A 24,313-nucleotide genomic window follows, 5' to 3' on the forward strand; every position below is an offset into this window, starting at 1 on the left:
GAATCTAAATCCACACTGATATTAGTGGCTTTGGAATGTCACTGTTATCAGTGGCAAATTTATGAGGTTGGATTAAAAAAATAAGGTGCCAATTGGCACCTCTACATTCTTGTATTGTACCCTGTACTATATTTTAAAATGTATCATACAATAAATATACGAACTAGGAATTTACAGTTGCACCCATCAAAATACAAACATCAAGACTATTCATCCCACAGCTGCAACTCCTTTGATACGGACAGCCTGCACATTATATCAGGCAGTTAGTTCTTATTTTGACAATTACACAGACCAACATCTCAACATATAAAAGACATTACAGTGAAGCTAGAGGTGTCTCTTTGGTTCTGAACATGTAGCATACAAGGATATAATATATCACTTATATATTACAGAAATTTAGTATTCGAATAAACATAACTACGTTGAAAAAAGAGGTGTAAAAAACTGATGAGGGATAGCAGTGCATATCTACATACACACTTCCAATTTCGAACCCTTCTGGTCATGAAAACAATTTGTAGAAAACATAGGAAAATACCTCAGAGCCACACGATATTTCTGACCCAACTTCTCAAGCTCTGCCATTACAATCTGATACAAGGAGTGCCTGTATATTTAAAAGACAGATAAACTTAGAGAAAAATAAACCCAAAAAAAAAATGTAACATTCCCATGCATTATCTATCAAAACTAACATTGCCAATTTCTCTGAATCATTCTTGTTATAAAGCTATACATTCATAACCAATTCCTAAGAAACACTAAACATTAATACAAGTAACTCTAAGACTCACACTTTGCATGTGGGCAGTCCATCATTCCCTTCTCTAAATGCAACTGCAGAAAGTGAACAAAAAACAATTACATTGCCCAATACAGAAAATTGTAACGAGCTATCGCTTACACATGAAACAATCTGCACGCATCTCTTCTTTGAATAAAGCCTTCAGCAAGAAGGATATGACTTGAAGCTGGATATATATGAGAAAGAGTTAGAGATCGTTGAGCTCAATAAGAAGTAGTGCTACTTGCTAAGAAAAAAATAAATAAATAAAGTAGTTGTGCTACATGGTGCGCAAGGTTTCAGAGATAAAGCATACTAATGAAGATAAAGCATTGACCTTTGAAGTGTCCCAATACTTGGCCTTCTCAAGATATATGGCATTGCTCAACTCTCTACATTGAAACTAAATTTCATTTGTTGAACACAGTTACCCTTCATATCTGCATTGACACAATACAACTTTTATTGATCAACTCAAATAGAATCTAAATCCTTTAAAAGCCAGAATAGCGTCCAACAAGTCTACAATATGCATGACTCAAGCTGCTAACAAACTAAAGCTTCTTACTCAAAGGTGGAATAGGTGAGAAAATGATCAGAGAGACGGTCATCCGAGGCTGCAAAACCAGAACAAAACAATTAGAATGAAACCAAAGCAGATGAGATATGGTAGCTGTCAACTGAGATCCGAATTCAAAATCAACCAGAGTTACCCATTAACATAATCTGAGAATGTTTAGAAACATAGTGATTAACTAATAATTATGCATATACATATCTCTCTCTCTCTCTCTCTCTATACACACACACACACACACACACACACACACACACACACACACTACTTATGAAGCACTAAATGCAATAGATCTTTCCTTTCCTTACCTTTTGTAGAATCCTCCAAAACTCATTTACATTTCACTCTATTACAGACTCCAATGAGCATTCATGTTTCTAATTAAAAGATCACATAATACAAGCATATTAACTTAACAGGAAAATACCTTCCATGCAAGCAAAACTCCTGCCAAAATAATAGGTAGGTGTGGCCGGCACAAGAACTTCTTCGCCTGCCATTCGTAAAACAATTTAGAGAGAATTTTACAAAAAGAACCCCTAAATCATATACAAATCGTAATTTTATGGGGATAAAAAATATTGTTTTATATTTTTCATAAGCCGAATAAAATGTTTAACCCCAACATAATTATTTGAAAAAGGGTATGAAAAGAATTGTTAATCTAACCAAATTAAAAGACAATAATACCTAGAAGATACAAGTGAGGTAAAAGATAAATACGGTAATTAAGGCAGAACCCATTGAACGAAAACAAATCTAAATAGAAGAAAACAGAGCCATACCCATGAAACAATTCAAAAGAAGGTTCCGTTTGCAATCTGACCAACATGGATCTCTACCAGAGTTGCCAAACGCACATAGATCAGCCCACCTTTGTCTCCAAAATAAACGTCCCCTTACTGAAATGTAAAGAGAAAGGGTGTGTAATGAGATTGAGTAGAAAGAGTAACCGTTAACCCTAAAATCAAAAGATCAGATCAGAAAAGAAAAACCTAAACCCAATTGAACCCTAAAATCAGTTTATCCTACTCCTAAGATCCCCAAATACAAATAAAAAAACTGAGTCAAATGATCGACAAATAATAAATTTTACAGTATAACCCTAGATTCAAATACTGTAATGAATTTGGACCACAGAATCTGCTATTGGGGAAGGATGGATCGCTCCAGAGAAACAAATTTTAGTGATTTTGGGAGGAAGAGGAGGTGAGAGAACCGATATGAGTGGTTGGTGGAACAAGGAAGAGAAAGAGATCGATAAGCTTTTGGTTTCAATTTTCAAAACTCAAAACTGAGTAAATGAGTATGAGAACCGAGCTTTCGGGTGTGGAGAGAGAGAGATGAGGGGAGAAACCTCCAGATCTCGATCTAAGTTAGGTTAGAACTCTGAAGGAGTGAATGGGGTATCTTTGAAGGAAGTTTTCTCTCATCGTCCGATCAGCTCTTCATAACCAATCTGACGGCTTTAAAAGATTGTCAAAACCGATAAAGGATGTGTGTCAACTCCACTACCATGTTTGACACCAATATCAGTGGGCTGGGTTATAAGTTAATCATAAATATCTGCATTTTCTCACTTGGCCACTGTTGTACAGTGTGATTATAAATTTATCCCACCGAGCATTCACAACGGTGGCTTACTATTCCATTTCACACTGATAATTTTTGGTGCCTACTAGTTAGTCCCTATTGGAGAAATTTCTAGTAGTGAATTGACTAAGAGTAGATGAAGTAGTACATTCATGCATGCATGTGTGTGTGTACTGTCATTTAATGAAATGTTCTGAAAAACTGAACTTTGTGCTACCTTAGCTGTTGCAGAAGATGGGATGCAAGTGGTGTCAAATTTACCTAGCATTATTCTATATTGTATGATATTAATTACACTACTTCAATTCCTTTGTAAACGGCTTTATGAAGTCGTGGAAGAGCTTAACGTACAAAACGACTTTCACCCAAAAATAAAATAAAACCAACTAAGTCCGTCATTCATTCATTTATCCGGTGATTATTATCTGTATGCTTTTATAAAATTTAATAACGCAACTTGCGATTGATAACAAGTTTCTTTGTAGCACTACCATATATTTCAGTAACGACTACCCCACCATAGTGTTGCGCTGCCTCGTCACAGTTGATGACGGGTCTTTGCTTTTGCACTCTTGCTCTTGGAACTTGATCACGACTCCATATTTGCCTATTTGGTGTCGACATGTCGACCGATATCATATCCTCCTCCACTAGTGTAATGACTAATGAGGATGGTTAACGGGTCTTGAAGGAGGCCGTGTATGAGGAAGGAGCAGAAACTTCGAACATTCCCCATGTTACAACAACAAGCACTAAAGAAATGTATGAAGCAATCTAGCTCTAGCTAAAAGTAGATTTGCTTTGTTTTCTTGGACAAATATTGTTGGGTGCTAAAACAGTAAAACTCCATTGAAGTCTCGGAAACTAAAACAGTACGTTCAACCCCTTTGAACTTGAATTTTAATGCACAATCTGTTTTCTTGGACAAATATTAATGCACTAAAACAGTATACTGTATACCACAATTTGATCAATATATTTAATTAATAGTGATAATTCCTCTCTAGCAATGATCGCAGCATATATATATATATATACCTCCCAAATTTGAGATTTAGTGACGATGAGTCGATCAAAGAGGTTGAAGCTAGTGTTCTGAACTGGATATATATATATATATATATGTTAACTTATAATTAATTTTTACTAATCGGTGATTTTATCTTCCTCAACTAGGCTCTAGGGTTCATTAATTGTTTAAGGCAAAGTGGACTTATACATGCATTCCATGACGAGTACTGATCTGTTAAACATTTGATCGAGAATCAATACCTAATTTTTTCATACTATCAATCAAATAAATAATGAAAGAAAGGTCTTCTTTCAAGAAATTTGTGCCACGTATCAGCTTCTTTGCTTTAGTACTTTTCGGTTTAGATTAATTATGATCATTAATTAGTTGGTATCTGGATTTTATTCTCAATAAACAATAAAGAATCAGGGATGTGTAAGTAATTGAGTTCCTCACTATCCAACTCCAATCTACGAATGTGGATCATTCCTAACCAGCTAGTTAGTTAATAACTCTTTATATTCCTTTGCATTTGGATTGGAACAGATTAATGTAGCCTAATATGTTAGATATGTTGTCGAGCTAATTAGGTTTATATTTCTTCTAGAACAGTCAAAGATACTTTCCACTATGAAAGTTGCTTGACAAAAAAGAAATTCTATTTTCAGAATCTTGTTTCTATATTTAATTACATCTTTTTTACTTACTATTTCTTTTAACTTTGGAATTGCAGTTGGGTAATTTGAGTATTCAAAAATAGTTAAAAGAGGTTTATAAATATAGAAGCAAAACGAATATATATTGGGCAAATTAGAAGAACTTCTGAACTTGTTGAGTGCTAAAAAAGTACTTAACGCTTTATAGGAAACTAGCCTTGTTACCCTTGTACATGTGTGATATACGTGTGATTGGTGAAAGAATCTTTGTAAATGTACTCAACAAATATCTATGTAGACCCATAAAGTTTTTTTACACCCAGTAAAATGATAAAATTTCTAATTGCACCTAGCATATTTTCCAATAATACCCTTTCTAATTGCACCCAACAAATCTCACACCCAGCAAAACCCACATCTCCATTTGGAGTAGAAACTAGAAACCCTTTGTTGACATACAATAGTACACGAATGTATATATTAATTATAGTAATAACAATATAATACCTAAAGCTACGAATGGTGACTATAAATGAAGGATGAATCTGATTGATTCTGATGCCTTCATTATCTGGTGCACGTGTTGGTGCTCAAATACTTCTTAAATAAGAAATCTGGAGAGATCCACTTTATGGCCAACTTTCCAACTTTTTTTTTTTGGGTTCTGAATATGATTAGACATAACCATTTATTTTGTAGTATGGCTAGAGGTCCTTAACACCACGATTGCCCCACAATCTCAAAGACAAAAAGGAAAATTTGTTCTCAACCTTCTCAGTCAGAACTAGATGATGGTATACTAGAGGATGGGGTTGATACTAGGGAAAAACAAAGCTTATGAACCATTTACATATGCAGATGAGCCTCTAAGTTGTCAATTTCCTGGAGGTCCTCATGATCCATCCGCATTGAAGACCTTCAAAAGAACTGTCGGGTACAAAAGAACTTTTTGGTTTTTTTTTGTTATTATTTTTATTTACCATGACTATTACTGTCATTTTGTATGAGGATATAACTATCTTTTCATTAAAATTAATTTGCTGGGTCTACATAGAAATTTGCTGGGTACATTTAGAAAGACCCCTGGTGAAAACATTTCAATTGTCACCCCATTTTTTTTTATATGTATTTTTTTCTTTTTTTATTTATTAAAAATACTACAGTATTTAGATGATTTCATTATGAGCGACTAAATGATATTTGGGTTAATCCATAATTTAGTGTAGCCTTAAATAGATAGATAGATAACAGTACGTGAAAGAAAAATGCGAGTGAAATTCACTCTCTTTATTTTTACAAATCACACTTAATGTTTTTTTATTTTTGGTATCTTAATATTACATTTTACAATCTATACTACAAAAGAAAAGAAAAAATTTAAGATCCTAAAAAAAGAAAACATGAACGGGAATTATAAAATGGGAGTGTCACTCCTCAAGAAAAACTTTATAGCTAATTGAACGAAAGGACTCTTGAGAGTCACCAAAATTGTTGAAGTCATGCTTTTGAGAAAATGCGACTCCATGGCCCAATGGATAAGGCGCTGGTCTACGAAACCAGAGATTCTGGGTTCGATCCCCAGTGGAGTCGTATAAGTTAACATTTTTTTTTTTTTGGGCCAAGAAAATGGGTTCTCTCTCTCGGTCTAATTATTCGAGCCCAATTGCACCCTGAAGTTTCTAGAGATCTCGATCCGCCACCGTTTGGACTTGAAAAAGCGAGGGAAGGCTGCTGTGTAGCATAACAGCTAGCAGCCCCCCATTTTCTGAAATTAGCTTCATTCAATCATCGCCAAGTGCCCCCATTCAACATTAGTCACCGTCTCAGGTCTCTCTCTCTCACTCACTCACACACTCACAGAGACCAAACAATGGCCGTTTTTGTCCCCATTCTCATCTCCCTTATCGATGCTTGCTTCACTACCGTTTCTTTCGTCCCATATATTAATGCATCCCCATCCACTTCTCTTCCTCCCCATTCCTCTTTCTCTTCCTCTTTGCTTCAGCTCACTTTCTCTTCGCTTCTCCTTGCTTAATTCTCCTTTACTTTTCTGTCGATTTTGCCCTAAGCTTCCACAATGCGGGAGAGGATTCAGGACACGCTCGCCGCACACCGGAACGAACTTGTTTCTCTTCTCTCCAGGTCTCTCTTTCTCTTTCTCAATCTGTACTTGCATGTCTTCGTAAGTTGAATGTTTGAGCTTGCATGTCCCAGATCTTGAATGTTCTAGTCTAGTTGAATTTTTTGTTGTTTGAATTTTTAATTTATGAGGGTCTTCTTTGAAAATGGGGTTTTTGTTGTGTTGGAAGGTATGTTGCTCGAGGAAATGGGATACTGCAGCCTCATCAGATAATCAACGAGCTCGAAAAGGTGATCGAAGAGGATGAGAAGATGAAGAAGCTAAAGGATAGCCCCTTCAGCAAAGTTCTACAGTCTGCACAGGTCAATCAATTAGCTACATATATATTAGTTTCTATTGAAGTGAGGATGTTATGATTTGAGGAGAGTTTTACTGTTTATATTTCTTTATACTGTTTAGATATTGGAATTTTAGTGTGTTGCTGAATGCTGATCTACCTGTTTGTTTACTTTGAGAACTGATCAAATAATTTAAGACCTTCCTTTTCTTTTTCAGAAAGTTGTGATCTTCAATCTGCATGGCTTGTTAGTTGTAAATTGGTTGATGTAAAATTTTGATTTGAGGAACAGGTGAATCAGATTCAGTTTATTTTCCCTCGCTTTTGTAGAATCTTGGACAGAGGTAGCGCTGTAATATTTCATATGGTGAATTGATTTGCCATGCAGTAGATTTTTTTTTTCTTTGGATTGTAAAGATCTAACTTCGTGTTTCTACTTTTGTTGCGCAAGTGATATGCAAAAGAAGTAAAAAAACACTCGGTGGCAATTCAATCATCATAATTTATGGCTTCTCTTTAGTGTACATTATCGTTAAGCCATTGAACACATAGGCTTTCAATAAGTCCCTGAAACTAAAGAAGCATTGTCGATCTTATGAGTTGCATGATTTGTCCAATGGAGGGGGACACTTGTGAAAGTTGTCTTTGCTGTTTTGGTGTTCTGATTTCATTCTTATTTGTCCTTTTTAGGAAGCAATTGTTCTGCCTCCTTTTGTGGCTTTTGCTCTTCGTCCAAGACCTGGTGTCTGGGAATATGTCCGTGTCAATGTATATGAACTCAGTGTGGATCATCTGAGTGTTGCAGAGTATCTCCTGTTCAAAGAAGAACTTCTGGATGGAGAGTAAGAGATCTCAATCCAAATCTTTGTTATTGAATTTTCTATGTTAAACTGTATATGTGAACTGTATTGTTACTGGGTTTTTATTAACTCTTTCAATTCCTTTACCTATCAATGAATATAATTTGAAATGATTTTCCTAGGTGCAATGACAATTATGTGCTTGAACTTGATTTGGAGCCATTTAATGCAACATTCCCTCGGCCAACCCGTTCATCATCCATTGGGAATGGGGTTCAATTCCTTAACCGTCACTTATCTTCAATTATGTTCCGTAACAAAGAAAGTTTGGAGCCTCTTCTTGATTTCCTTCGTACGCATAAACATGATGGCCATGTAAGTTTGAAAAGCATGGGTTTTGCTGGATATGTATTCCTTTTTTTACAATTATCATGATAATCTTTTGGTTCTTTAGTGTATTTTTACTGGACTTCTCTTTTCTTGCTTTCGAATTTAGTGTAAGCTATTTTTCAACCTCAGTTTTTTAGTAGTATATGTTCTTTCCTCGAGCCATATAACCAATGTAAATATGAATATAAGGTTTTGAAATCTTCTGAGGTTCCATATATGGACTGAATGACAATAGCTCTGCTATCTTGTTTAGGCAATGATGCTGAACGACCGAATTCAGAGCATACCCAAGCTTCAGTCTGCTTTAGCCAAGGCAGAGGAATATCTTTCTACGTTCCCCCCAATGACACCATATTCTGAGTTTGAGTTTGAGTATGCAATTCATCTATTTTCAAATAATTTGATGTCCGGTAACTTAAAGAGGCGACTTGATTTCTTTAGACATTACCATTATCCTCTTCACTCTAAGTGTAGGTTACAAGGAATGGGATTTGAGAGAGGGTGGGGTGACACTGCAGGACGGGTGTCAGAGATGGTGCATCTACTCTTGGAAATTCTTCAGGCTCCAGATCCTTCTACACTCGAAACATTTCTTGGCAGGATTCCTATGGTGTTCAATGTTGTCATTGTGTCTCCACACGGCTACTTTGGCCAAGCAAATGTATTGGGTTTGCCGGACACTGGTGGGCAGGTATTGCTTACATTTCACTGTCATTTTCTTGTGTTTGTTTTTACTTCTTTTTTTCATATAGTAATTGCTTTATATGATATAATAGACCTAGTAGTTTACATTTCTTTTTCTTTTTTTTTTCTCCTAGAACCACTAAACATCTATATTGCTTCTTACTAATAACAGGTTGTTTATATACTGGATCAAGTGCGGGCCCTGGAGAATGAGATGCTTCTTAGAATACAGAAGCAAGGACTGGATGTTATTCCAAAGATTCTGATTGTAAGCATGCTAAGTCAAAGTTTAAGTGATATTAGTTGTCAACTTGACATAAGGTATTTTAATTATATATTGACCTTTCACTCAATAATGGTTTAAGGTTACTCGACTGCTACCTGATGCAAAAGGAACAACATGCAACCAGAGATTGGAAAGAGTTAGTGGTACAGAAAACACATATATCTTGCGGGTACCCTTCAAGACTAAGAATGGAATTCTCCGGAAATGGATTTCAAGGTTTGATGTCTGGCCTTACTTGGAGACCTTTGCAGAGGTAAGTAATCAAGCAGAAACAGGGTTCCTATCAAACTTTACCATGCATGTTTTTGGGGTTTTAATACTTGATCATAATCAGTCTTATCTCTTCTTCTGGCTATTTTTAGGATGCATCAAACGAAATTGCTGCTGAGCTACAGGGTGTTCCAGATCTGATCATTGGAAACTACAGTGATGGAAATCTTGTTGCAACTTTGTTATCTTATAAACTAGGAATCACACAGGTGAACTTTGATTTTTCAATCATTTATTTCGCGAAATGTGAAAGAACAAAGGTCTTATAGTGGTTTATATATTTCAATATTGAATTCTCAATGCAGTGCAACATTGCTCATGCATTGGAGAAGACAAAGTACCCAGATTCTGATATATTTTGGAAAAGCTATGAGGACAAGTACCATTTCTCAAGTCAATTCACCGCCGATCTCATTGCAATGAACAATGCAGATTTCATAATCACCAGTACATACCAAGAGATTGCGGGAAGGTTAGCTTACTTGTCTAGTTGTTTAATTTGAACGTGAATTGACTGCATAGTAATCTTTCACAAAAGAGCATCTCAGTTTTTCTAATCTCCTTTCTGCATTTTCACTTGTAATCTAGTAATACAATACGGTGCATATTTATGATAACAAATTCGAATACTTCTCTGTTACAACTAAGTGGGCTGCATGTGGCACATTTCTGCCTTCAAACTACGAATTTTTGTGTAAATTTCTTCTCAAGAAAGCTGATATTCTTGTTCTTTTTCTCAGCCAGAACAATGTTGGACAGTATGAGAGCCACACAGCTTTCACTCTTCCTGGGCTGTATCGAGTTGTTCACGGGGTTGATGTTTTTGATCCTAAGTTTAATATTGTGTCTCCAGGAGCAGATATGTGCATATATTTTTCATATTCTGACAGGGAAAAAAGACTTACAGCACTGCATGGCACAATTGAAGAACTTATATATGGGGCTGAGCAGAATGATGAGCATATGTGAGTATCTTCGAATGTTATTAGTTGCAAAAGTTAATTTCTGTGGATTTTTGTGTCCGCTTGTGTAATTAATTTACATAAATGTTAGTGTTACATTTACTTCATTTTCCTGGTACAATTTCTGATACTTCTTCTATGATGATACAGTGGGTTCTTGGCTGATCGATCAAAGCCTACTGTGTTTTCCATGGCAAGACTTGATAGAGTGAAAAATTTAACTGGACTCGTTGAGTGCTATGGTAAGAGCACCAAACTAAGAGAAATGGTAAATCTTGTTGTGGTTGGTGGTTACATGGACGCCAAGAACTCTAGGGATAGAGAAGAAATGGAAGAGATTGAAAAGATGCATGACCTCATTAAGAAGTACGACTTGAATGGCCAGTTTCGATGGATAGCGGCCCAAATGAACCGTGCCCGTAATGGTGAGCTGTACCGCTACATTGCAGACACAAGAGGCGTCTTTGTGCAGGTATGTGGTGTAGATATGCAATGCTTTAAAATGGTTCCACTATATATCAACATACCGCATTTAAAATATCCTCTTATCTGTTGCAGCCTGCTTTCTACGAAGCTTTTGGCCTCACTGTTGTGGAAGCCATGACTTGTGGCCTTCCTACTTTTGCCACTTGTCATGGTGGCCCTGCTGAGATCATTGAGCATGGTGTCTCAGGGTTCCATATTGATCCCTATCACCCTGATCAAGTGGCTGAAACTCTGATCGACTTCTTTGGTCAGTGCCAAAAGGATCCTAGCCACTGGGAAAAGATATCTGGGGCCGGGCTTAAACGAATTTATGAAAGGTATCATATTCTTGGCCTACTTTCAGATGGACCATCTTGGAGTCTTGGACAATCTTTGTCAACCTCTGTGTAACTAATTTTGAGTTCATCTCTCAAGGTACACATGGAAGATATATTCTGAGAGGCTGCTCACATTAGCTGGGGTTTATGGCTTCTGGAAGCATGTGTCTAAGCTTGAGAGGCGAGAGGAAAGGCGATATCTGGAAATGTTTTACATTCTCAAGTACCGAAGTCTGGTTAGTTATCCTTTTGAGTTAAAACTATTATCCACATAATAGCACGTGCATTCCTTGGTGATTTTTCTTAAACCCACTCTACATGTGTCCTGGTAATTAATTAGTGACTGCAAATCATGTCTTGTTCAGTCTAGCTCTTATGTTGCTGTCATTCTGATCATCTTTCAGGTGAAGAGCATTCCGCTGGCTGTTGATGAGCAGCACTGAACTACGGTAACATGCCAAAGAATTGAAGCCGTCTCCTTGGTATATGCATGTGTTTTGTTGAACTTGCCCAACTGCCATGTGCAGAACATGTTGTGCTTTCTTTTCGTTTGGTTTAAGCATGTGTTGTTATTCCTAATTCACTAGACTGTGTTAGAAGCCTGATCGAACTTCATGCTAATCTACATTAAATAAGTTGATGTTCGAGTTTTATGGACATGTGAAATCTGCATTTGAGATTGATGTGTCCAACCAAGTCGTAAAACCGAGGATCAAAATGAACTGGGAAGGAATCTCAGGGTCATTGCTAGACCTGAGCTTAAGCGAGTGACTTTGACACTCCCCCTTTCAACACTAGCTGCATGTATTTGGGGTTTAATTCATGATCAGTGTGTTATGATAGAGAAAAATGGTCAATCAAGGCCTAGAGATAGATAATCATTGTATTTAAGATGCCACATTTGAGAGAATCGTAGCTTTAGGATTCACCGAAGCTATATAATTTTGAATCTGAATGTCTTGTACTCGAGGTTAAAGTGAGCAAGGTCCATCGATCCAAACAACCGGGCACTGACATCTCTGAAGAAGAAACAAAGGTTTGACAAGGTAAAGGCTCAGGTTATTTATAAACCTATCGCTTGCCTGAACCCAGGAGGCCTATCCTTGATAGCCTCGAATGTGACATGCGGCTTCACTAATTACACATCTTAATTTCTAGGTGTTTTAAATCGTTCTGCTTGTAACATCTATCTTCGGCTATTTACCTCAGGAGAAGATCTTGGGTTAGACGGTCTAAACAATGAATTGGTTTGACCCGTTAATAGATTGAAGATATATGGTAGAAGTAGTGATATTTGGGAATTTTCGGCCAAATGACTAGTTATTTATGGCCTATAAAGAGCTCCTTTTTATTGGCCAGAGTCAATGACCAGAAGTAGAGTCTTTAGTCTTTACTAAGTCGACCATACACCGACCTCTACTCATATGAGTTAATCCAGATTTAGAGATGACCATACATTGACCTCTACCTATATGAGTAAATGGGCATTTAGATGTAACTATTAGGATTAAACAGCTAATATAGTCCTAACTTAGTTTCTCAGGCTCTCGACCTCTACCTATATGAAATTAGGAACCTTTAGCCTAGTGTTAGGATAAGAATCCATAAAAGAAATTGGAACTGGAAATTAAAGGAAATTTAAAGAAAATAATTCAAATAAGATTCATAGTCATTGATAGCTTCTTTACAATGGAGACAGATTGTCTTATATAGCTCTACTCACCCCAGATACCCGTTTACAAGATAACCTGACGCAAGTCCAGTTACCATATAATTATAGATCCCAAAATGGATAAACAGCCCATTTAGATTAACTGAAGACAGTAGCCCAAAACAATAAGGAATTATAGAATAGGGGTCCTAACACCTAGCCCATAAAAAATATAATGTTAAGCTTGATAAGTAATTGAGTTTTTGTCCATTCACCCCATTTCTGGATATTCTTTTTCCACTTACCCCATTAAGTTTTTTTAATTCCCTCTTACCCAAAACACTCTAAGGAGGTCTTCCCTAATACCCCGTTAAGATTTTTTTTTTGTTTTTCATTTTATTTTAATACCATTTTACCCTCACCCCTTTGTTACTTAGAGAAAGAGAGATAGAGAGAGAGAGAAACTATAGGAGACTTCGCTGGAGCCCTGTCACCGGCCGCCACCCACCGAACTTTTCAGAAAACCTCATCGGAAAGGTTTACTGCCTCCAATAGACGTCTATTGCCCTCCAATAGACGTATATTGCCCCAATAGTCTATTGCCTCCCAATAGACGTCTATTATCCTCCAATAGAACTTTCGGTTGCCAGAATATAAACTAATCTCTCAAAATTTAGATAATAAAACTTTGTTTAAAGAAAAAGCGGAAGAGATTATATCAATTTAAAAACGTCTATTGCCCCCCAATAGACGTTCAAAACTGTTTTTTTTTTTCCTTTTCCTTCTGTCCCATTACTTTAAAAAAAAAAATCTGAGCTGCTTCGTCAATAGCTGGACGCCATTCTCGCCGGTGCTTCAGAGCTTCGACTCCAAGATAGCCTACCAGGTGTTGGACTCCGGCGAGGTAGCTTCAACCGGAGCTGCTTCGTCGTCTTCAAGAGTGGATGCTCCGACAGGATATTGGATTCCAGTTCAAGAAAGTTGCTGAGGATCAACCGGACGATGCTAATGAGATGGTCGCGGATCTCAATCGTGATCCCGGACGTCTCCCTGGGGAGGAATTCAGAGGAGACCTTAAAGAGGAACCGGTCGTTCCAAGAAGAGAGAGAGAGAGAGAGAGAGAGAGAGAGAGAGAGAGAGAGAGAGAGAGAGAGAGAGAGAGAGAGGAGAAGAAGTCGGCTGCCGGCGAAGAGAGAGAGAGAGAGAAGAAGAAGTCGCCGGTAGAGAGAGAGAGGTAGGAGAGAGGGAGAGATTGATGATGAGAGAGGCTGAGGAATTCGGAGGAGACCTTGAAGAGGAACCGGTCGTTCCAAGAGAGAGAGAGACAGGAGAAGAAGTCGGCTGCCGGCGAAGAGAGAGAGAGAGAAGAAGAAGTCACCGGCAGAGAGAGAGGTAGGAGAGAGAGAGAGATCGATGATGAGAGAGGCTGAGTGGCAGTTTGTAATTTTTAATCTTTTAAAGTCCAAAATCGTCATTTAGCTATTAAATGGGGTTAGTGGGAATAAAAATCTCTTAGTGGTGTAAGTGGGCCAATTTTATCTCATTTTGGTGCTATGGGTCAAGAACCCTAAGTAATTTAAACTTCACGACTAAAATCAATCGATGTGGATGAATCCAAATCTTTATAAACTCATAGACCACTCATAAACCACGTTCTCATGTTTTCATGTGAGATTATATATTTTTAACAAGACCGAGGGAAATGAAGTTTGGCACCAAAGCCGTCTGCCAATGAAAGTTGGTTCAGTTGGCAATGACAAACTTGAGGTATAAACTCACACAAGTTCGATCCTCGCTACCAACAATCTCTCATTTGGTGGACAATCTAGAAAATGTCCTGCATAATTCCATACCAATGGGCTGGGCTGGGACACTGGCCAGTTTCGTAAGTTCTGTTGGGTTGAGGTCGTATGTTTGCCCTGACCTTGGTAGTGTAGGGAAGTCTCCCATCTTACCTGAACTTTTTGTAACAAAAAAAAATTCAATAGGCCAGATAATAGGCCAAGTTAGTCCGTTTCTTTTATGGGTCTGTTTTTTTTTGGCGGACTTTTATGGGTCTTTTTGACCCCTTGCTTACCCAAAAAAAAAAAAAGTACAATGTTATGATCATAATATCATGTCAATTCCAATCTGACCACGTAACATAAAACCTGACAAGGCCCGTTTCCCCTATCGCCAACATCCCCGCTATAACGCCACACGCCTCCTCAAACCATCCACGTGGCAACCTACAGCCCAAAATTTCCGCGAGTAGTTGTACCTCCCCACTCTGGCGCGTATTCCCTCATCTTTCATTTTCTACAAGGGTTGACATCGATTTTGGCTTCGCCAAATCCAATGCGAACTGTAAGAATCGTTTCACTCCTTCCCATCCAGAAGAGCTCGAGCTAAAACCGCTCCGTCTTCGTTTTGGCGAGAATCGAAATGGCTAACGAGCTCGACCTCGACGCCTTGCTCCGCTACGCCGCCTCTAACGTCACCGGCTTTCCTCCCTCACCGTCCAATTTCACCGTCTCTAAGGTTAGCTATCTCTCTAAAGTTTTATGTGTGTGTGTGTGTATTTCTGGAATTTGAGAATTGGATTTTGTGTTGTTTGTGAATGAACTTGTAGTTCGGGCATGGACAATCGAATCCGACTTATCTGATGCAAGTAGGATCGGGAGCGTCGGTGAAACGCTACGTTTTGAGAAAGAAGCCGCCGGGGAAGTTGCTTCACTCTGCTCATGCTGTTGAGAGAGAATTCCAGGTTGAGTCTCTCTTTCTCTCACTGATTGTTCTTATTTTTGTGGCAATTTGATTTTGGCTTGGGTTGCTTGAGAAAGATGTGTGAGAAGCATGTAATTTACTTCCTGATGCTCGTTTGAAATTGAAATCAAGATCATATGCTGAGCTGAGAAAATTTGTAATTTTTTTTTAATTTTGGAGCTACAGGTTCTTCAAGCATTGGGTAATCATACTGTAGTTCCGGTTCCGAAAGTTTTCTGTTTGTGTACTGATCCAAGCGTGATTGGAACCGCTTTTTACATCATGGAGTTTTTGGAAGGGCGCATTTTTGTCGACCCCAGGCTACCGGTATTAGTTCTTCCTTTATCATTGATGTACTTGTTTAGTATAGCTGGAGTGTTCTTAATATATCTCTTCAAATTTGGTTTCGTTTAGCACAGTGTGCTGAATTTTTTTTTTTTTTATGGTAAATAATGTTCTGCTTTTGGGGTTGAGGTATGTTATTACTCTGTTTGATCAGGGTGTAGAGCCTGCGAGCAGGAGGGCTATTTACCAAGCAACTGCAAAAGCTTTAGCATCGCTGCATTCTGCTGACGTTGATGCCATTGGACTAGGAAAGTATGGGCGTCGCGAAAACTATTGTAAACGGCAGGTGCATGAAATTTTACACACTTTAGTGTCTCAGACGATTCTATGTCTTTGTATACTATAGATAGTTGAATATTACACCATTTAATTAGAATTGAAAGAGAGGAAATTTAATATGGCTGTGCAGACATCTTAATCTGGGCTTGAAGGTTCTATTAATTAGAATCCAATTTTGTTAAAGCTTACTTGGGGGCTTACACTTCTATGCTGTTCTTAGGTAGAGAGGTGGGCAAAACAATATATTGCCTCCACTGGTGAAGGCAAGCCTGAGAGAAATCCGAAGATGTTTGAGCTGATTGATTGGTTACAGCAGCATATTCCTCTTGAAGATTCTTCAGGAGGTGCAACCGGCTTAGTGCATGGGGACTTTCGCCTCGATAATCTTGTGTTTCATCCTATTGAGGTTTGGCACTCCAGATACCCTTAATTGATTTGATACTTTTTTTTTTTTTTCGAATAATTGATTTGATACTTACATGTACCTATTTGCATTTGCCTGCTTGTAGTCTTCATGTCAAATATAGAAAATTTCCTAAGCAGTCTACTGCTGCTTCTGGACTCTAGTCTTTGAGAATGATGCATTTTAATCGTTGAATTTATGTTGAACAATAAAATGCATGCCGACCTCATTTTTCTACGGCATACTGTAATGGATCTTAATATTACAGTAATTATAAAGCTTAACAGTCTGAGTGCATATCTGATGCAAAACTCTCAATGTGCAGGATCGAGTGATTGGCATTCTTGACTGGGAATTGTCTACTCTTGGAAACCAAATGTGTGATGTTGCTTACTGTTCTTTGGTATTTTGCACTGTCCAACTCTTTTCAAACTTAACTTTTTGGTTTGAAACTAGATAGTCTAAATAATTGTAAAATCATGGGCATCTCATTGATTGCTACTTTCCTGTTTTGCAGCCTTACATCACAGACTTTGGGGTTGACAAAGATCAACTTGGTAAAGGTATGGAACATACTGGGCTTCCAGAAGGGATTCCTTCTCAGGCAGAATATGTGGCAGAATACTGCTCTTCATCTGTAAGTTAGCTGTACAATCCTACTGAAACAATAGTGAATTATTGATCCATGTATTCATTTCCTCGTCTAAGAATTTTAGTATATCTTCTTTGAATAATAAGACACGTATTGGTTGTCAAAGGCATTACCAAGAGATGGTGCTGATGCTTTATCATTGCCCATTGTTAAAGTTATGTGATGAACTTTTGACCCACATATGTTAGTTGGGTTAAATTTCAGTATTAGGAATAAATTAATTATATCATGATGCTGTGAATGCTGTTTAGCAATGTTGTGGGCATATCTCTGAGATAGACATTGGGCTTATGAAGAGACTTCTAGTGAAGCAACTATTTTCCACCTGATGGTCCTGTAGATAGTATATTTTCAGTTTTTGACCAAATTCTGCTGAGTGACAGACTTGCATTGGAAATATTGCATTGCAGGGAAAGCCATGGCCTTTTGCTCAGTGGAAGTTTTATATAGCATTTTCTTTATTCCGTGGCGCATCAATTTATGCGGGCATCTATAGTAGATGGACCATGGTATCTTCTGAAGCAATTTTTAATATTAATTTTCAGTTCAGTGCACAAAGCTTGTCATTGGATGTAGCAACGTAATTTAATTAACCATCAAATGCAGGGTAATGCTTCAGGAGGTGAGAGTGCCCAGCATGCAGGTGACAAAGCTAATTTTCTTATAGACTATGCATGGGCATTTGTTAGACGAGAATCTGTGCTTCCTGAGCATCCTCCATCAGGTAGTTACGCTATCTAAGAATGATGCTTGCCTTGTAGTACGTGTTTTCTGCATATTGATTGATTACTTTTCTCATTTTGAATTATGGCTTGCAAGAGTATTGATATACAAAAATTTTTCGTAAGGGTCTTTTGTTGCTCAAAACTGCTTGAAAAGATTGGGACAAGAGAGTGAAGATCAAGGATTTTCAGAAGGGGGAGGAAAGTTTGTCCCCAGTAAAAGGATTTTAGAATTGAGAAAAAGGTTGGTCAAGTTCATGGAAGATCACATATATCCCATGGAAAAAGAATTCTACAAACTTGCTCAGTCTACCTCACGTTGGACAGTGCATCCAGAGGAGGAGAAGTTAAAAGAGCTTGCAAAGAAAGAAGGCCTATGGAACTTATTTATACCTGTAAGTATCTGATCTTCACTTCCCAATTTGAAAATTAGTTTATGCTGCACATACAGATCAGTTTTGTTTCGACTGAACATAATTGGCTCCTGCCTTTATACTTGTGTGCAGTTTGATAGTGCTGCCAGGGCAAAAAAATTAATTTTTGATGGGACCAATCAACTTCAGTCAGATGATACCTACAATCAGTTATTGGGCGCTGGTCTTTCAAACCTTGAATACGGATATCTTTGTGAGATCATGGGTCGTTCTATTTGGGCTCCACAAGTGTTCAACTGTGGCGCACCTGATACAGGAAATATGGAGGTATGAAAGTTTTTTTATCAGTTACTGACTATGAATGATCAACCAGTGTTATCAGTTCCTCTGTCTATCATCCATATGGCCTTCCCTATCCAGATATGAGTCTCTTGATCCTAATGAGTTATTTATCTTGGGGATTCTTCTTGAAATCTTCAAATTGCAAATCTAAGGGAAACACTTTTCGTAAGCTGGGTTAAGGAATAAATTACTGATATAATTTCATAGGATATTTACATATATGTTTTAATAGCAATGGATCATATAATTACTTGTAAGATATGTCTGTCATTTTGCATGATTATTGATCTGGTTCCATGCCTTTGCATTTTAGGTCTTGTTGCGTTATGGGAACAAAGAACAACTACTTGAATGGCTTATTCCTTTACTTGAGGGGAGAATCCGGTCAGGATTTGCAATGACAGAACCCCAAGTTGCATCCTCTGATGCAACTAACATCGAGTGTTCTATTAGTAGGTAAGCTTGTGCAATATCTTCCTGATGGGGATTCCTCTTTCTATGGTGCAAGGTGGTGTGCTATTTCTGTCATTAACAGAACAGCAGCTTTCACTGCAATTATATAGGAAGCCTATCTCAGTATTTTCATCCAAGCTTCTTTTAACAGATACTTGCATTGGATGTGTTTTATGCCTTTTCCTACAGTTTTCTGCTGGATATATTTATAGATAATGTATATTTATGATTGTCACTCAACTATATGTATAGACAAGGAGATTCATATATTATCAATGGAAAAAAATGGTGGACAAGTGGGGCTATGGATCCAAGATGTAGACTTCTTATAGTCATGGTTTGTTCTTCTTCTTGTATGTCATTTAAGTAATTTCAGTTTGTTGTTAATATAACCAACCAATGTTTTCTGAGTAGGGAAAAACCGACTTCAATGCTGCTATGCATAAACAACAGTCTATGATCTTAGTGGATATCCGGACTCCAGGTGTACATATAAAGAGAGCACTTACAGTTTTTGGCTTTGATGATGCACCTCATGGGCATGCAGAAGTTTTATTTGACAATGTACGCGTCCCAGCAAAGAATATTCTACTGGGAGAAGGACGTGGGTTTGAGATTGCACAGGTATTCTGCACTGCTTTTTGTGTAACCTAGTGCAGTTTCTAGATCAGTATTCTAATTTGTTTGGTTCTTATTCAAAATTTTATATGGACTGAATTCCAGATTTTACTTGGAAATTTGAGCTTTTTTTTTTTTTTTTTCCTTTTTTTCTTGTTGGTTACAAAATCCAAAAAAAATTAAGTTGTATAATGAGAAGATTATGATTACTTCCTCCCATGATGAACTTTGATCTGCCACAATGTCCTCAAAAAAATTATCGTACGTGCACAACTACATGCTTCATGTGAGCAAAAAGAAATTCTGAGATTTTTGTAGGGAATTTAAGATAATTGTTCATTTTTTGGGACTTCAATTAGAGAGCAGTAATGAGTGAGTTCTGAGTTCTGATTGGTTTTATCAACTCAGGTACTTGAGGTTCATCGTTCAGTTTGGATATTAACTTTAAGTCTTTAACTAATATTCTTGCAGGGTAGGTTAGGCCCAGGAAGGTTACACCATTGCATGAGACTGATAGGAGCTGCTGAGCGAGGCATGGAGATAATGGCTGAAAGGGCTCTTAGTAGAAGAGTTTTTGGGAAGTTGATTGCTGAACAAGGCTCTTTTCGTTCTGATATAGCAAAGGTAATGATAAAATACACCATTATTAGCTTCATTTAGAATTCTTCCAGGCTCTTCAGCCATTCAAATGAATCAAGAGGTGATCTGAATTGAATCTTCTAAATTGGCTTTCTGTTTTCAGTGTCGAATAGAGCTAGAGAAAACCAGATTGTTGGTTCTGGAGGCAGCCAACCAGCTTGATAGACTTGGAAACAAAAAGGCCCGCGGAACTCTAGCAATGGCAAAGGTATATGATTACTGTTTGCACTTATAACTGCAGGAATCAATTTCTGATCTGGTGCTCTTTTAACTGTCAATCAAATTCTTCTTGCTGGTATGTGGAGCAGGCAGCAACCCCAAACATGGCTCTGATGGTGCTGGACATGGCAATGCAAGTCCATGGCGGTGCTGGCTTGTCTTCTGACACTTGTCTGGCTCATCTTTGGGCCACAGCAAGAACATTGAGAATAGCAGATGGTCCGGATGAAGTTCACTTGGGTACCATTGCCAAGTTAGAACTACAGAGAGCTAAAGCTAAACTCTGAACTTTCAGAGAATATATCAACCAGGAAACAAGGAACTTTTAGCAGTTGAGTTCGTGAAAGTCCAAGTGCTTATTTCATTGAAAGCGTTCTGCCCTAGTTAAATCTTAATGAGTTAATAAGATCAATACGACATACTTCTACAAACATACAGTTGAGAGATAAGATCAATAATGTTGATGTCAAAAGAAATATGCTGTAAACAAAAGAAAATGTAACAATTCGAAGAGGAAGTCCACAATGTACCTGTTGAAAGTAAGCCCTTACTCTCTGTATCTTGTCCAATTAATGGTTACTACTCTTTCAATGTTGAAAAGCAGTTAAAATGATTCCTGTGTGTCATGTGATGATACAACTGTGATAATCGGTATGTGTTAGAAGAGATTTAGATAATGTGCTAATAAAGATTACAAATGCAATTTCAACTTCATTAGATTTTATGTTAATATCTATGTATTAACTCTCATTCTCAGAAACCAAATGGTTTAATTTGAAATTGAATTGCTGGAAGTCTGGAACTTTAGATGGTTAGATAACTCCAATTTCTCAGTAGCAATAGATATGTGGAACATAAACCGCTAATCTGTTAATATTTATTTTTCATTTTTTTATCATCGAAAATAGAGATTTGTTCCCTTTGACTGATATCACTAGATCAACTAGATTTTTGCCGACCTCCCCTAGATAAGGGTGATATTCATCTTCCTCTTATATAGCTGGCACCTCGTAAAAGACCTGTCCAATCTCTAAAATTAGACACCTAATTGTAGACCTTTTACCACTATCTATATCGTAATTGTGTGGATGCTCCCAATGAACAGTGTGTCTAAAATTGTCGACCCTCAATTTTGTTGGGACCAAATGACTGATCTCCAACCTGACATTTCCTAACAGAATTAACTGTCAATCAGAAAAGGCTCAACAAAGGCTTCCGAAGGTGAGCAGAGCCTAGGGTTCCAACAAAGGCTCATATCAGCTAGCCCTACGAGCTCTCTTCCCCTCACCAGAAAAAGAAACGAAACGAAGAAAAGGAAAAACACACTGGTTTATTCCCTGATTTTTTCTCGATCTCCTACCCTACTAGCTAGGGTAGTGTTGATCCCTCAAGCCACTAATTAAGCTGTGGTTTTAACTTGGAGAATTACTCAAGATGGGCGTCCCTGGAGGTAATAAGAGGATCATAATCATTACGGTCTCTTCGGCGCTTCTGGTGGCCATGGTGGTCGGTGCGGTGGTTGGTGTGATCCAATACAAAAAACAGGAGCAACGCGGAGGAGGAGGAGGAGGAGGCGGAGACGGAGACGGAGACGGAGACTCTAAACCCGGAGATAAAAACGCCGTCCGTACATCAAAGCCAATTGTAGCCATTTGCCAGCCCACCAACTACAAACAAGAATGTGAGAATAGTCTGCAAAAGGAGGCCGGAGACAAAAGAGACCCGAAAGACCTCGCAAGAGTGGGGATACAGGTGGCCATTAACAAACTGGATGAGGCTATAAGGAACTCCAAAACCTTGCCAGATCAGGCCAAAGATCCCATGACCAAACAAGCTCTACATATCTGCAACCAGCTGTTGAATGCTTCTATGTACGATTTGAAAATTTCTTTCAATAAAATGGGTGCATTAGATCTCGAAAAGGTTGATGAATACGCGGAAGATGTTGAGGTTTGGCTGAGTGGGGCTGTCAGTCACCAAGCGACTTGCATTGATGAATCTCAGAACACAACCGAAGATGTCGGCAAGAAAATGAAGGAAATTTTGAAGTCAGCTCATGAAAGCACTAGCAATGCACTTGCCATGGTCACCGAAATCACTAACGCCTTGAACTCTCTTCATTTTAAATCGAACCGACGCCGGCTCCTGGCCTCATCGCCGCCATCCAAGAATAACAACAATAATAAGAATAATCAACACAAGCAGAATGGCAACAAAAGTAATCAGGGTCTCCCTTCTTGGCTCACTGATCGTAAGTTGGATCTTCTGACAGCTACGCCTGAAACCCTTAAGCCCAACGTGACGGTGGCTCAAGATGGGAACAGTAAGTATAAAACCATCAACGAAGCTTTGAAACTGGTCCCAAAGAAGAGCAACGACTTGTTTGTGATTTACGTGAAGGAGGGAGTGTACAAAGAAAGTGTGACGGTTGCAGGTATGATGGAAAATGTTGTGATGATTGGTGATGGCCCTACTAAGTCCAGGATCTCCGGTGACAATAACTTTGCTAGCGGAACCAGAACTATGTACACTGCAACAGTTGGTACATAAACCCTAACCCTAACCCTTACTGAATTCATATTTCATGCCCTAGTGCTGGTATGCATGCATTATTAACTAGATTTCATCCATGCGTACATGCAGCTGTAGTTGGAAATTTTTTTGTTGCCAAGGACATAGGGTTTGAGAACACAGCCGGAGCGAAAGGGCACCAAGCGGTGGCACTGCGTGTTCAATCGGACTTCTCCATCTTCTACAACTGCCACATTGACGGGTACCAAAACACCCTATACGTCCAAGCCTACAGGAATTACTTCCGCGACTGCAACATCACTGGCACCATTGACTTCATCTTCGGTGACGCTGTCTCGCTCTTCCAGAACTGCGAGATTGTGGTGAGGAAGCCAATGGACAATCAGACCTGCATCGTCACTGCCCAAGGAAAGACAGACAAGAATGAGGTCACCGGCATCGTGCTCCAAAACTGCACCATCAGAGGCGACCCAGAGTACGAGAACAAGGGATACCTAGGTCGGCCATGGAAGAATTTCGCAAAAACCGTCGTCATGCAGTCACAGATTGATGATGTGATTCAACCTGAAGGGTACATGCCTTGGGACGGCGCCAAGTTCCACATGACGTCATTTTTCGGGGAGTACGACAACAGGGGACCTGGCGCTGACATGTCCAGCAGAGCCGGATGGCCTAGCATCAAAAAGCTTGATGATAAACAAGCTAAAGCCTACAGCGGTAAAAAGTGGTTTGAGGGTGATAGGTGGGTTAAGCCCAGCGGGGTCCCTTTTGTTTCTGGCATCATGTAAGTTTAGAGACTGTAGCTCGATTTCTCTTTTTTTTTTATTTGTTTTTAGAAAAATTACCCATAAATACCATTTTGCCTATAAATTGATTATTATTATTAGGTTTTCCAATCAAATGTAAGCCCAATTCTTTTCTACAATTTCCATGTAGGGCTGTCAATTCTGACACGACCCGATAACACGATTTGAAACCCACACGAAATAAAGCGGGTTAAACCCGCACGATTAAAAAACGGGTCGGCCGTGGGTCAACCCGCCATGACCCATTTAATAAATGGGTCGGCCACGGGTCAACCCGCTAACACGAAGTGAAA

The 24,313-nt window shown here is 38.4% G+C and overlaps 3 protein-coding genes, 1 long non-coding RNA gene and 1 other non-coding gene across 6 annotated transcripts; 4 read left to right on the forward strand and 1 right to left on the reverse strand.

Moving 5' to 3' along the window:
- Positions 1–2,847, reverse strand: LOC133709732 (uncharacterized). Of its 2 annotated transcripts, XR_009846360.1 has the most exons (8): positions 2,464–2,847; positions 2,153–2,269; positions 1,795–1,860; positions 1,359–1,407; positions 1,128–1,230; positions 801–977; positions 545–613; positions 1–246 (listed from the first exon to the last, which is right to left on the reverse strand). It is a non-coding gene; the product is annotated as an uncharacterized LOC133709732 (long non-coding RNA). The 2 variants fall into 2 exon arrangements; XR_009846359.1 differs by having other exon boundaries at positions 2,153–2,844.
- Positions 2,848–6,145: 3,298 nt separating this feature from the next.
- TRNAR-ACG (transfer RNA arginine (anticodon ACG)) lies at positions 6,146–6,218 on the forward strand. Its single transcript has one exon. It is a non-coding gene; the product is annotated as a tRNA-Arg (tRNA).
- A 219-nt stretch (positions 6,219–6,437) lies between these two features.
- Positions 6,438–11,899, forward strand: LOC133712916 (sucrose synthase 2-like). Its single transcript, XM_062139028.1, has 15 exons — positions 6,438–6,770; positions 6,938–7,070; positions 7,736–7,887; positions 8,028–8,220; positions 8,489–8,607; positions 8,710–8,926; positions 9,092–9,187; positions 9,285–9,458; positions 9,568–9,684; positions 9,781–9,947; positions 10,216–10,440; positions 10,588–10,909; positions 10,996–11,240; positions 11,338–11,476; positions 11,645–11,899. Exons 1-15 carry the CDS (start codon positions 6,706–6,708, stop codon positions 11,681–11,683), a joined length of 2,403 nt encoding a protein of 800 aa, XP_061995012.1. The 5' UTR covers positions 6,438–6,705; the 3' UTR covers positions 11,684–11,899.
- A 3,313-nt stretch (positions 11,900–15,212) lies between these two features.
- On the forward strand, positions 15,213–21,295 carry LOC133709580 (probable acyl-CoA dehydrogenase IBR3). The gene is made up of 17 exons (XM_062135369.1): positions 15,213–15,411; positions 15,503–15,637; positions 15,823–15,963; positions 16,136–16,267; positions 16,481–16,666; positions 16,989–17,066; positions 17,181–17,300; positions 17,726–17,824; positions 17,922–18,039; positions 18,164–18,432; positions 18,544–18,738; positions 19,067–19,209; positions 19,459–19,543; positions 19,621–19,830; positions 20,296–20,448; positions 20,567–20,671; positions 20,772–21,295. The coding sequence occupies exons 1-17, from the start codon at positions 15,316–15,318 to the stop codon at positions 20,967–20,969; spliced, it is 2,463 nt and encodes an 820-aa protein (XP_061991353.1). The 5' UTR covers positions 15,213–15,315; the 3' UTR covers positions 20,970–21,295.
- A 591-nt stretch (positions 21,296–21,886) lies between these two features.
- LOC133708220 (pectinesterase-like) lies at positions 21,887–24,097 on the forward strand. The gene is made up of 2 exons (XM_062133682.1): positions 21,887–23,224; positions 23,326–24,097. Exons 1-2 carry the CDS (start codon positions 22,117–22,119, stop codon positions 24,000–24,002), a joined length of 1,785 nt encoding a protein of 594 aa, XP_061989666.1. The 5' UTR covers positions 21,887–22,116; the 3' UTR covers positions 24,003–24,097.
- The last annotated feature ends 216 nt before the right edge of the window (positions 24,098–24,313 follow it).

This window comes from Rosa rugosa, chromosome 5, assembly GCF_958449725.1.
Source record: "Rosa rugosa chromosome 5, drRosRugo1.1, whole genome shotgun sequence".
Lineage (NCBI taxonomy): Eukaryota > Viridiplantae > Streptophyta > Magnoliopsida > Rosales > Rosaceae > Rosa > Rosa rugosa.

Bases quoted from the DNA above. Each gene is read 5' to 3' on its own strand.
- LOC133712916 (XM_062139028.1), top strand. From the start codon at position 6,706: ATGCGGGAGAGGATTCAGGACACGCTCGCCGCACACCGGAACGAACTT. The intron at 6,771-6,937 runs GTCTCTCTTTCT...TTGTGTTGGAAG, and splicing joins CTTGTTTCTCTTCTCTCCAG to GTATGTTGCTCGAGGAAATG. The intron at 9,188-9,284 runs GTAAGCATGCTA...TAATGGTTTAAG, and splicing joins TTATTCCAAAGATTCTGATT to GTTACTCGACTGCTACCTGA.
- LOC133709580 (XM_062135369.1), top strand. From the start codon at position 15,316: ATGGCTAACGAGCTCGACCTCGACGCCTTGCTCCGCTACGCCGCCTCT. The intron at 15,638-15,822 runs GTTGAGTCTCTC...TTGGAGCTACAG, and splicing joins CTGTTGAGAGAGAATTCCAG to GTTCTTCAAGCATTGGGTAA. The intron at 15,964-16,135 runs GTATTAGTTCTT...CTGTTTGATCAG, and splicing joins TTGTCGACCCCAGGCTACCG to GGTGTAGAGCCTGCGAGCAG.
- LOC133708220 (XM_062133682.1), top strand. From the start codon at position 22,117: ATGGGCGTCCCTGGAGGTAATAAGAGGATCATAATCATTACGGTCTCT. The intron at 23,225-23,325 runs GTACATAAACCC...GCGTACATGCAG, and splicing joins TATGTACACTGCAACAGTTG to CTGTAGTTGGAAATTTTTTT.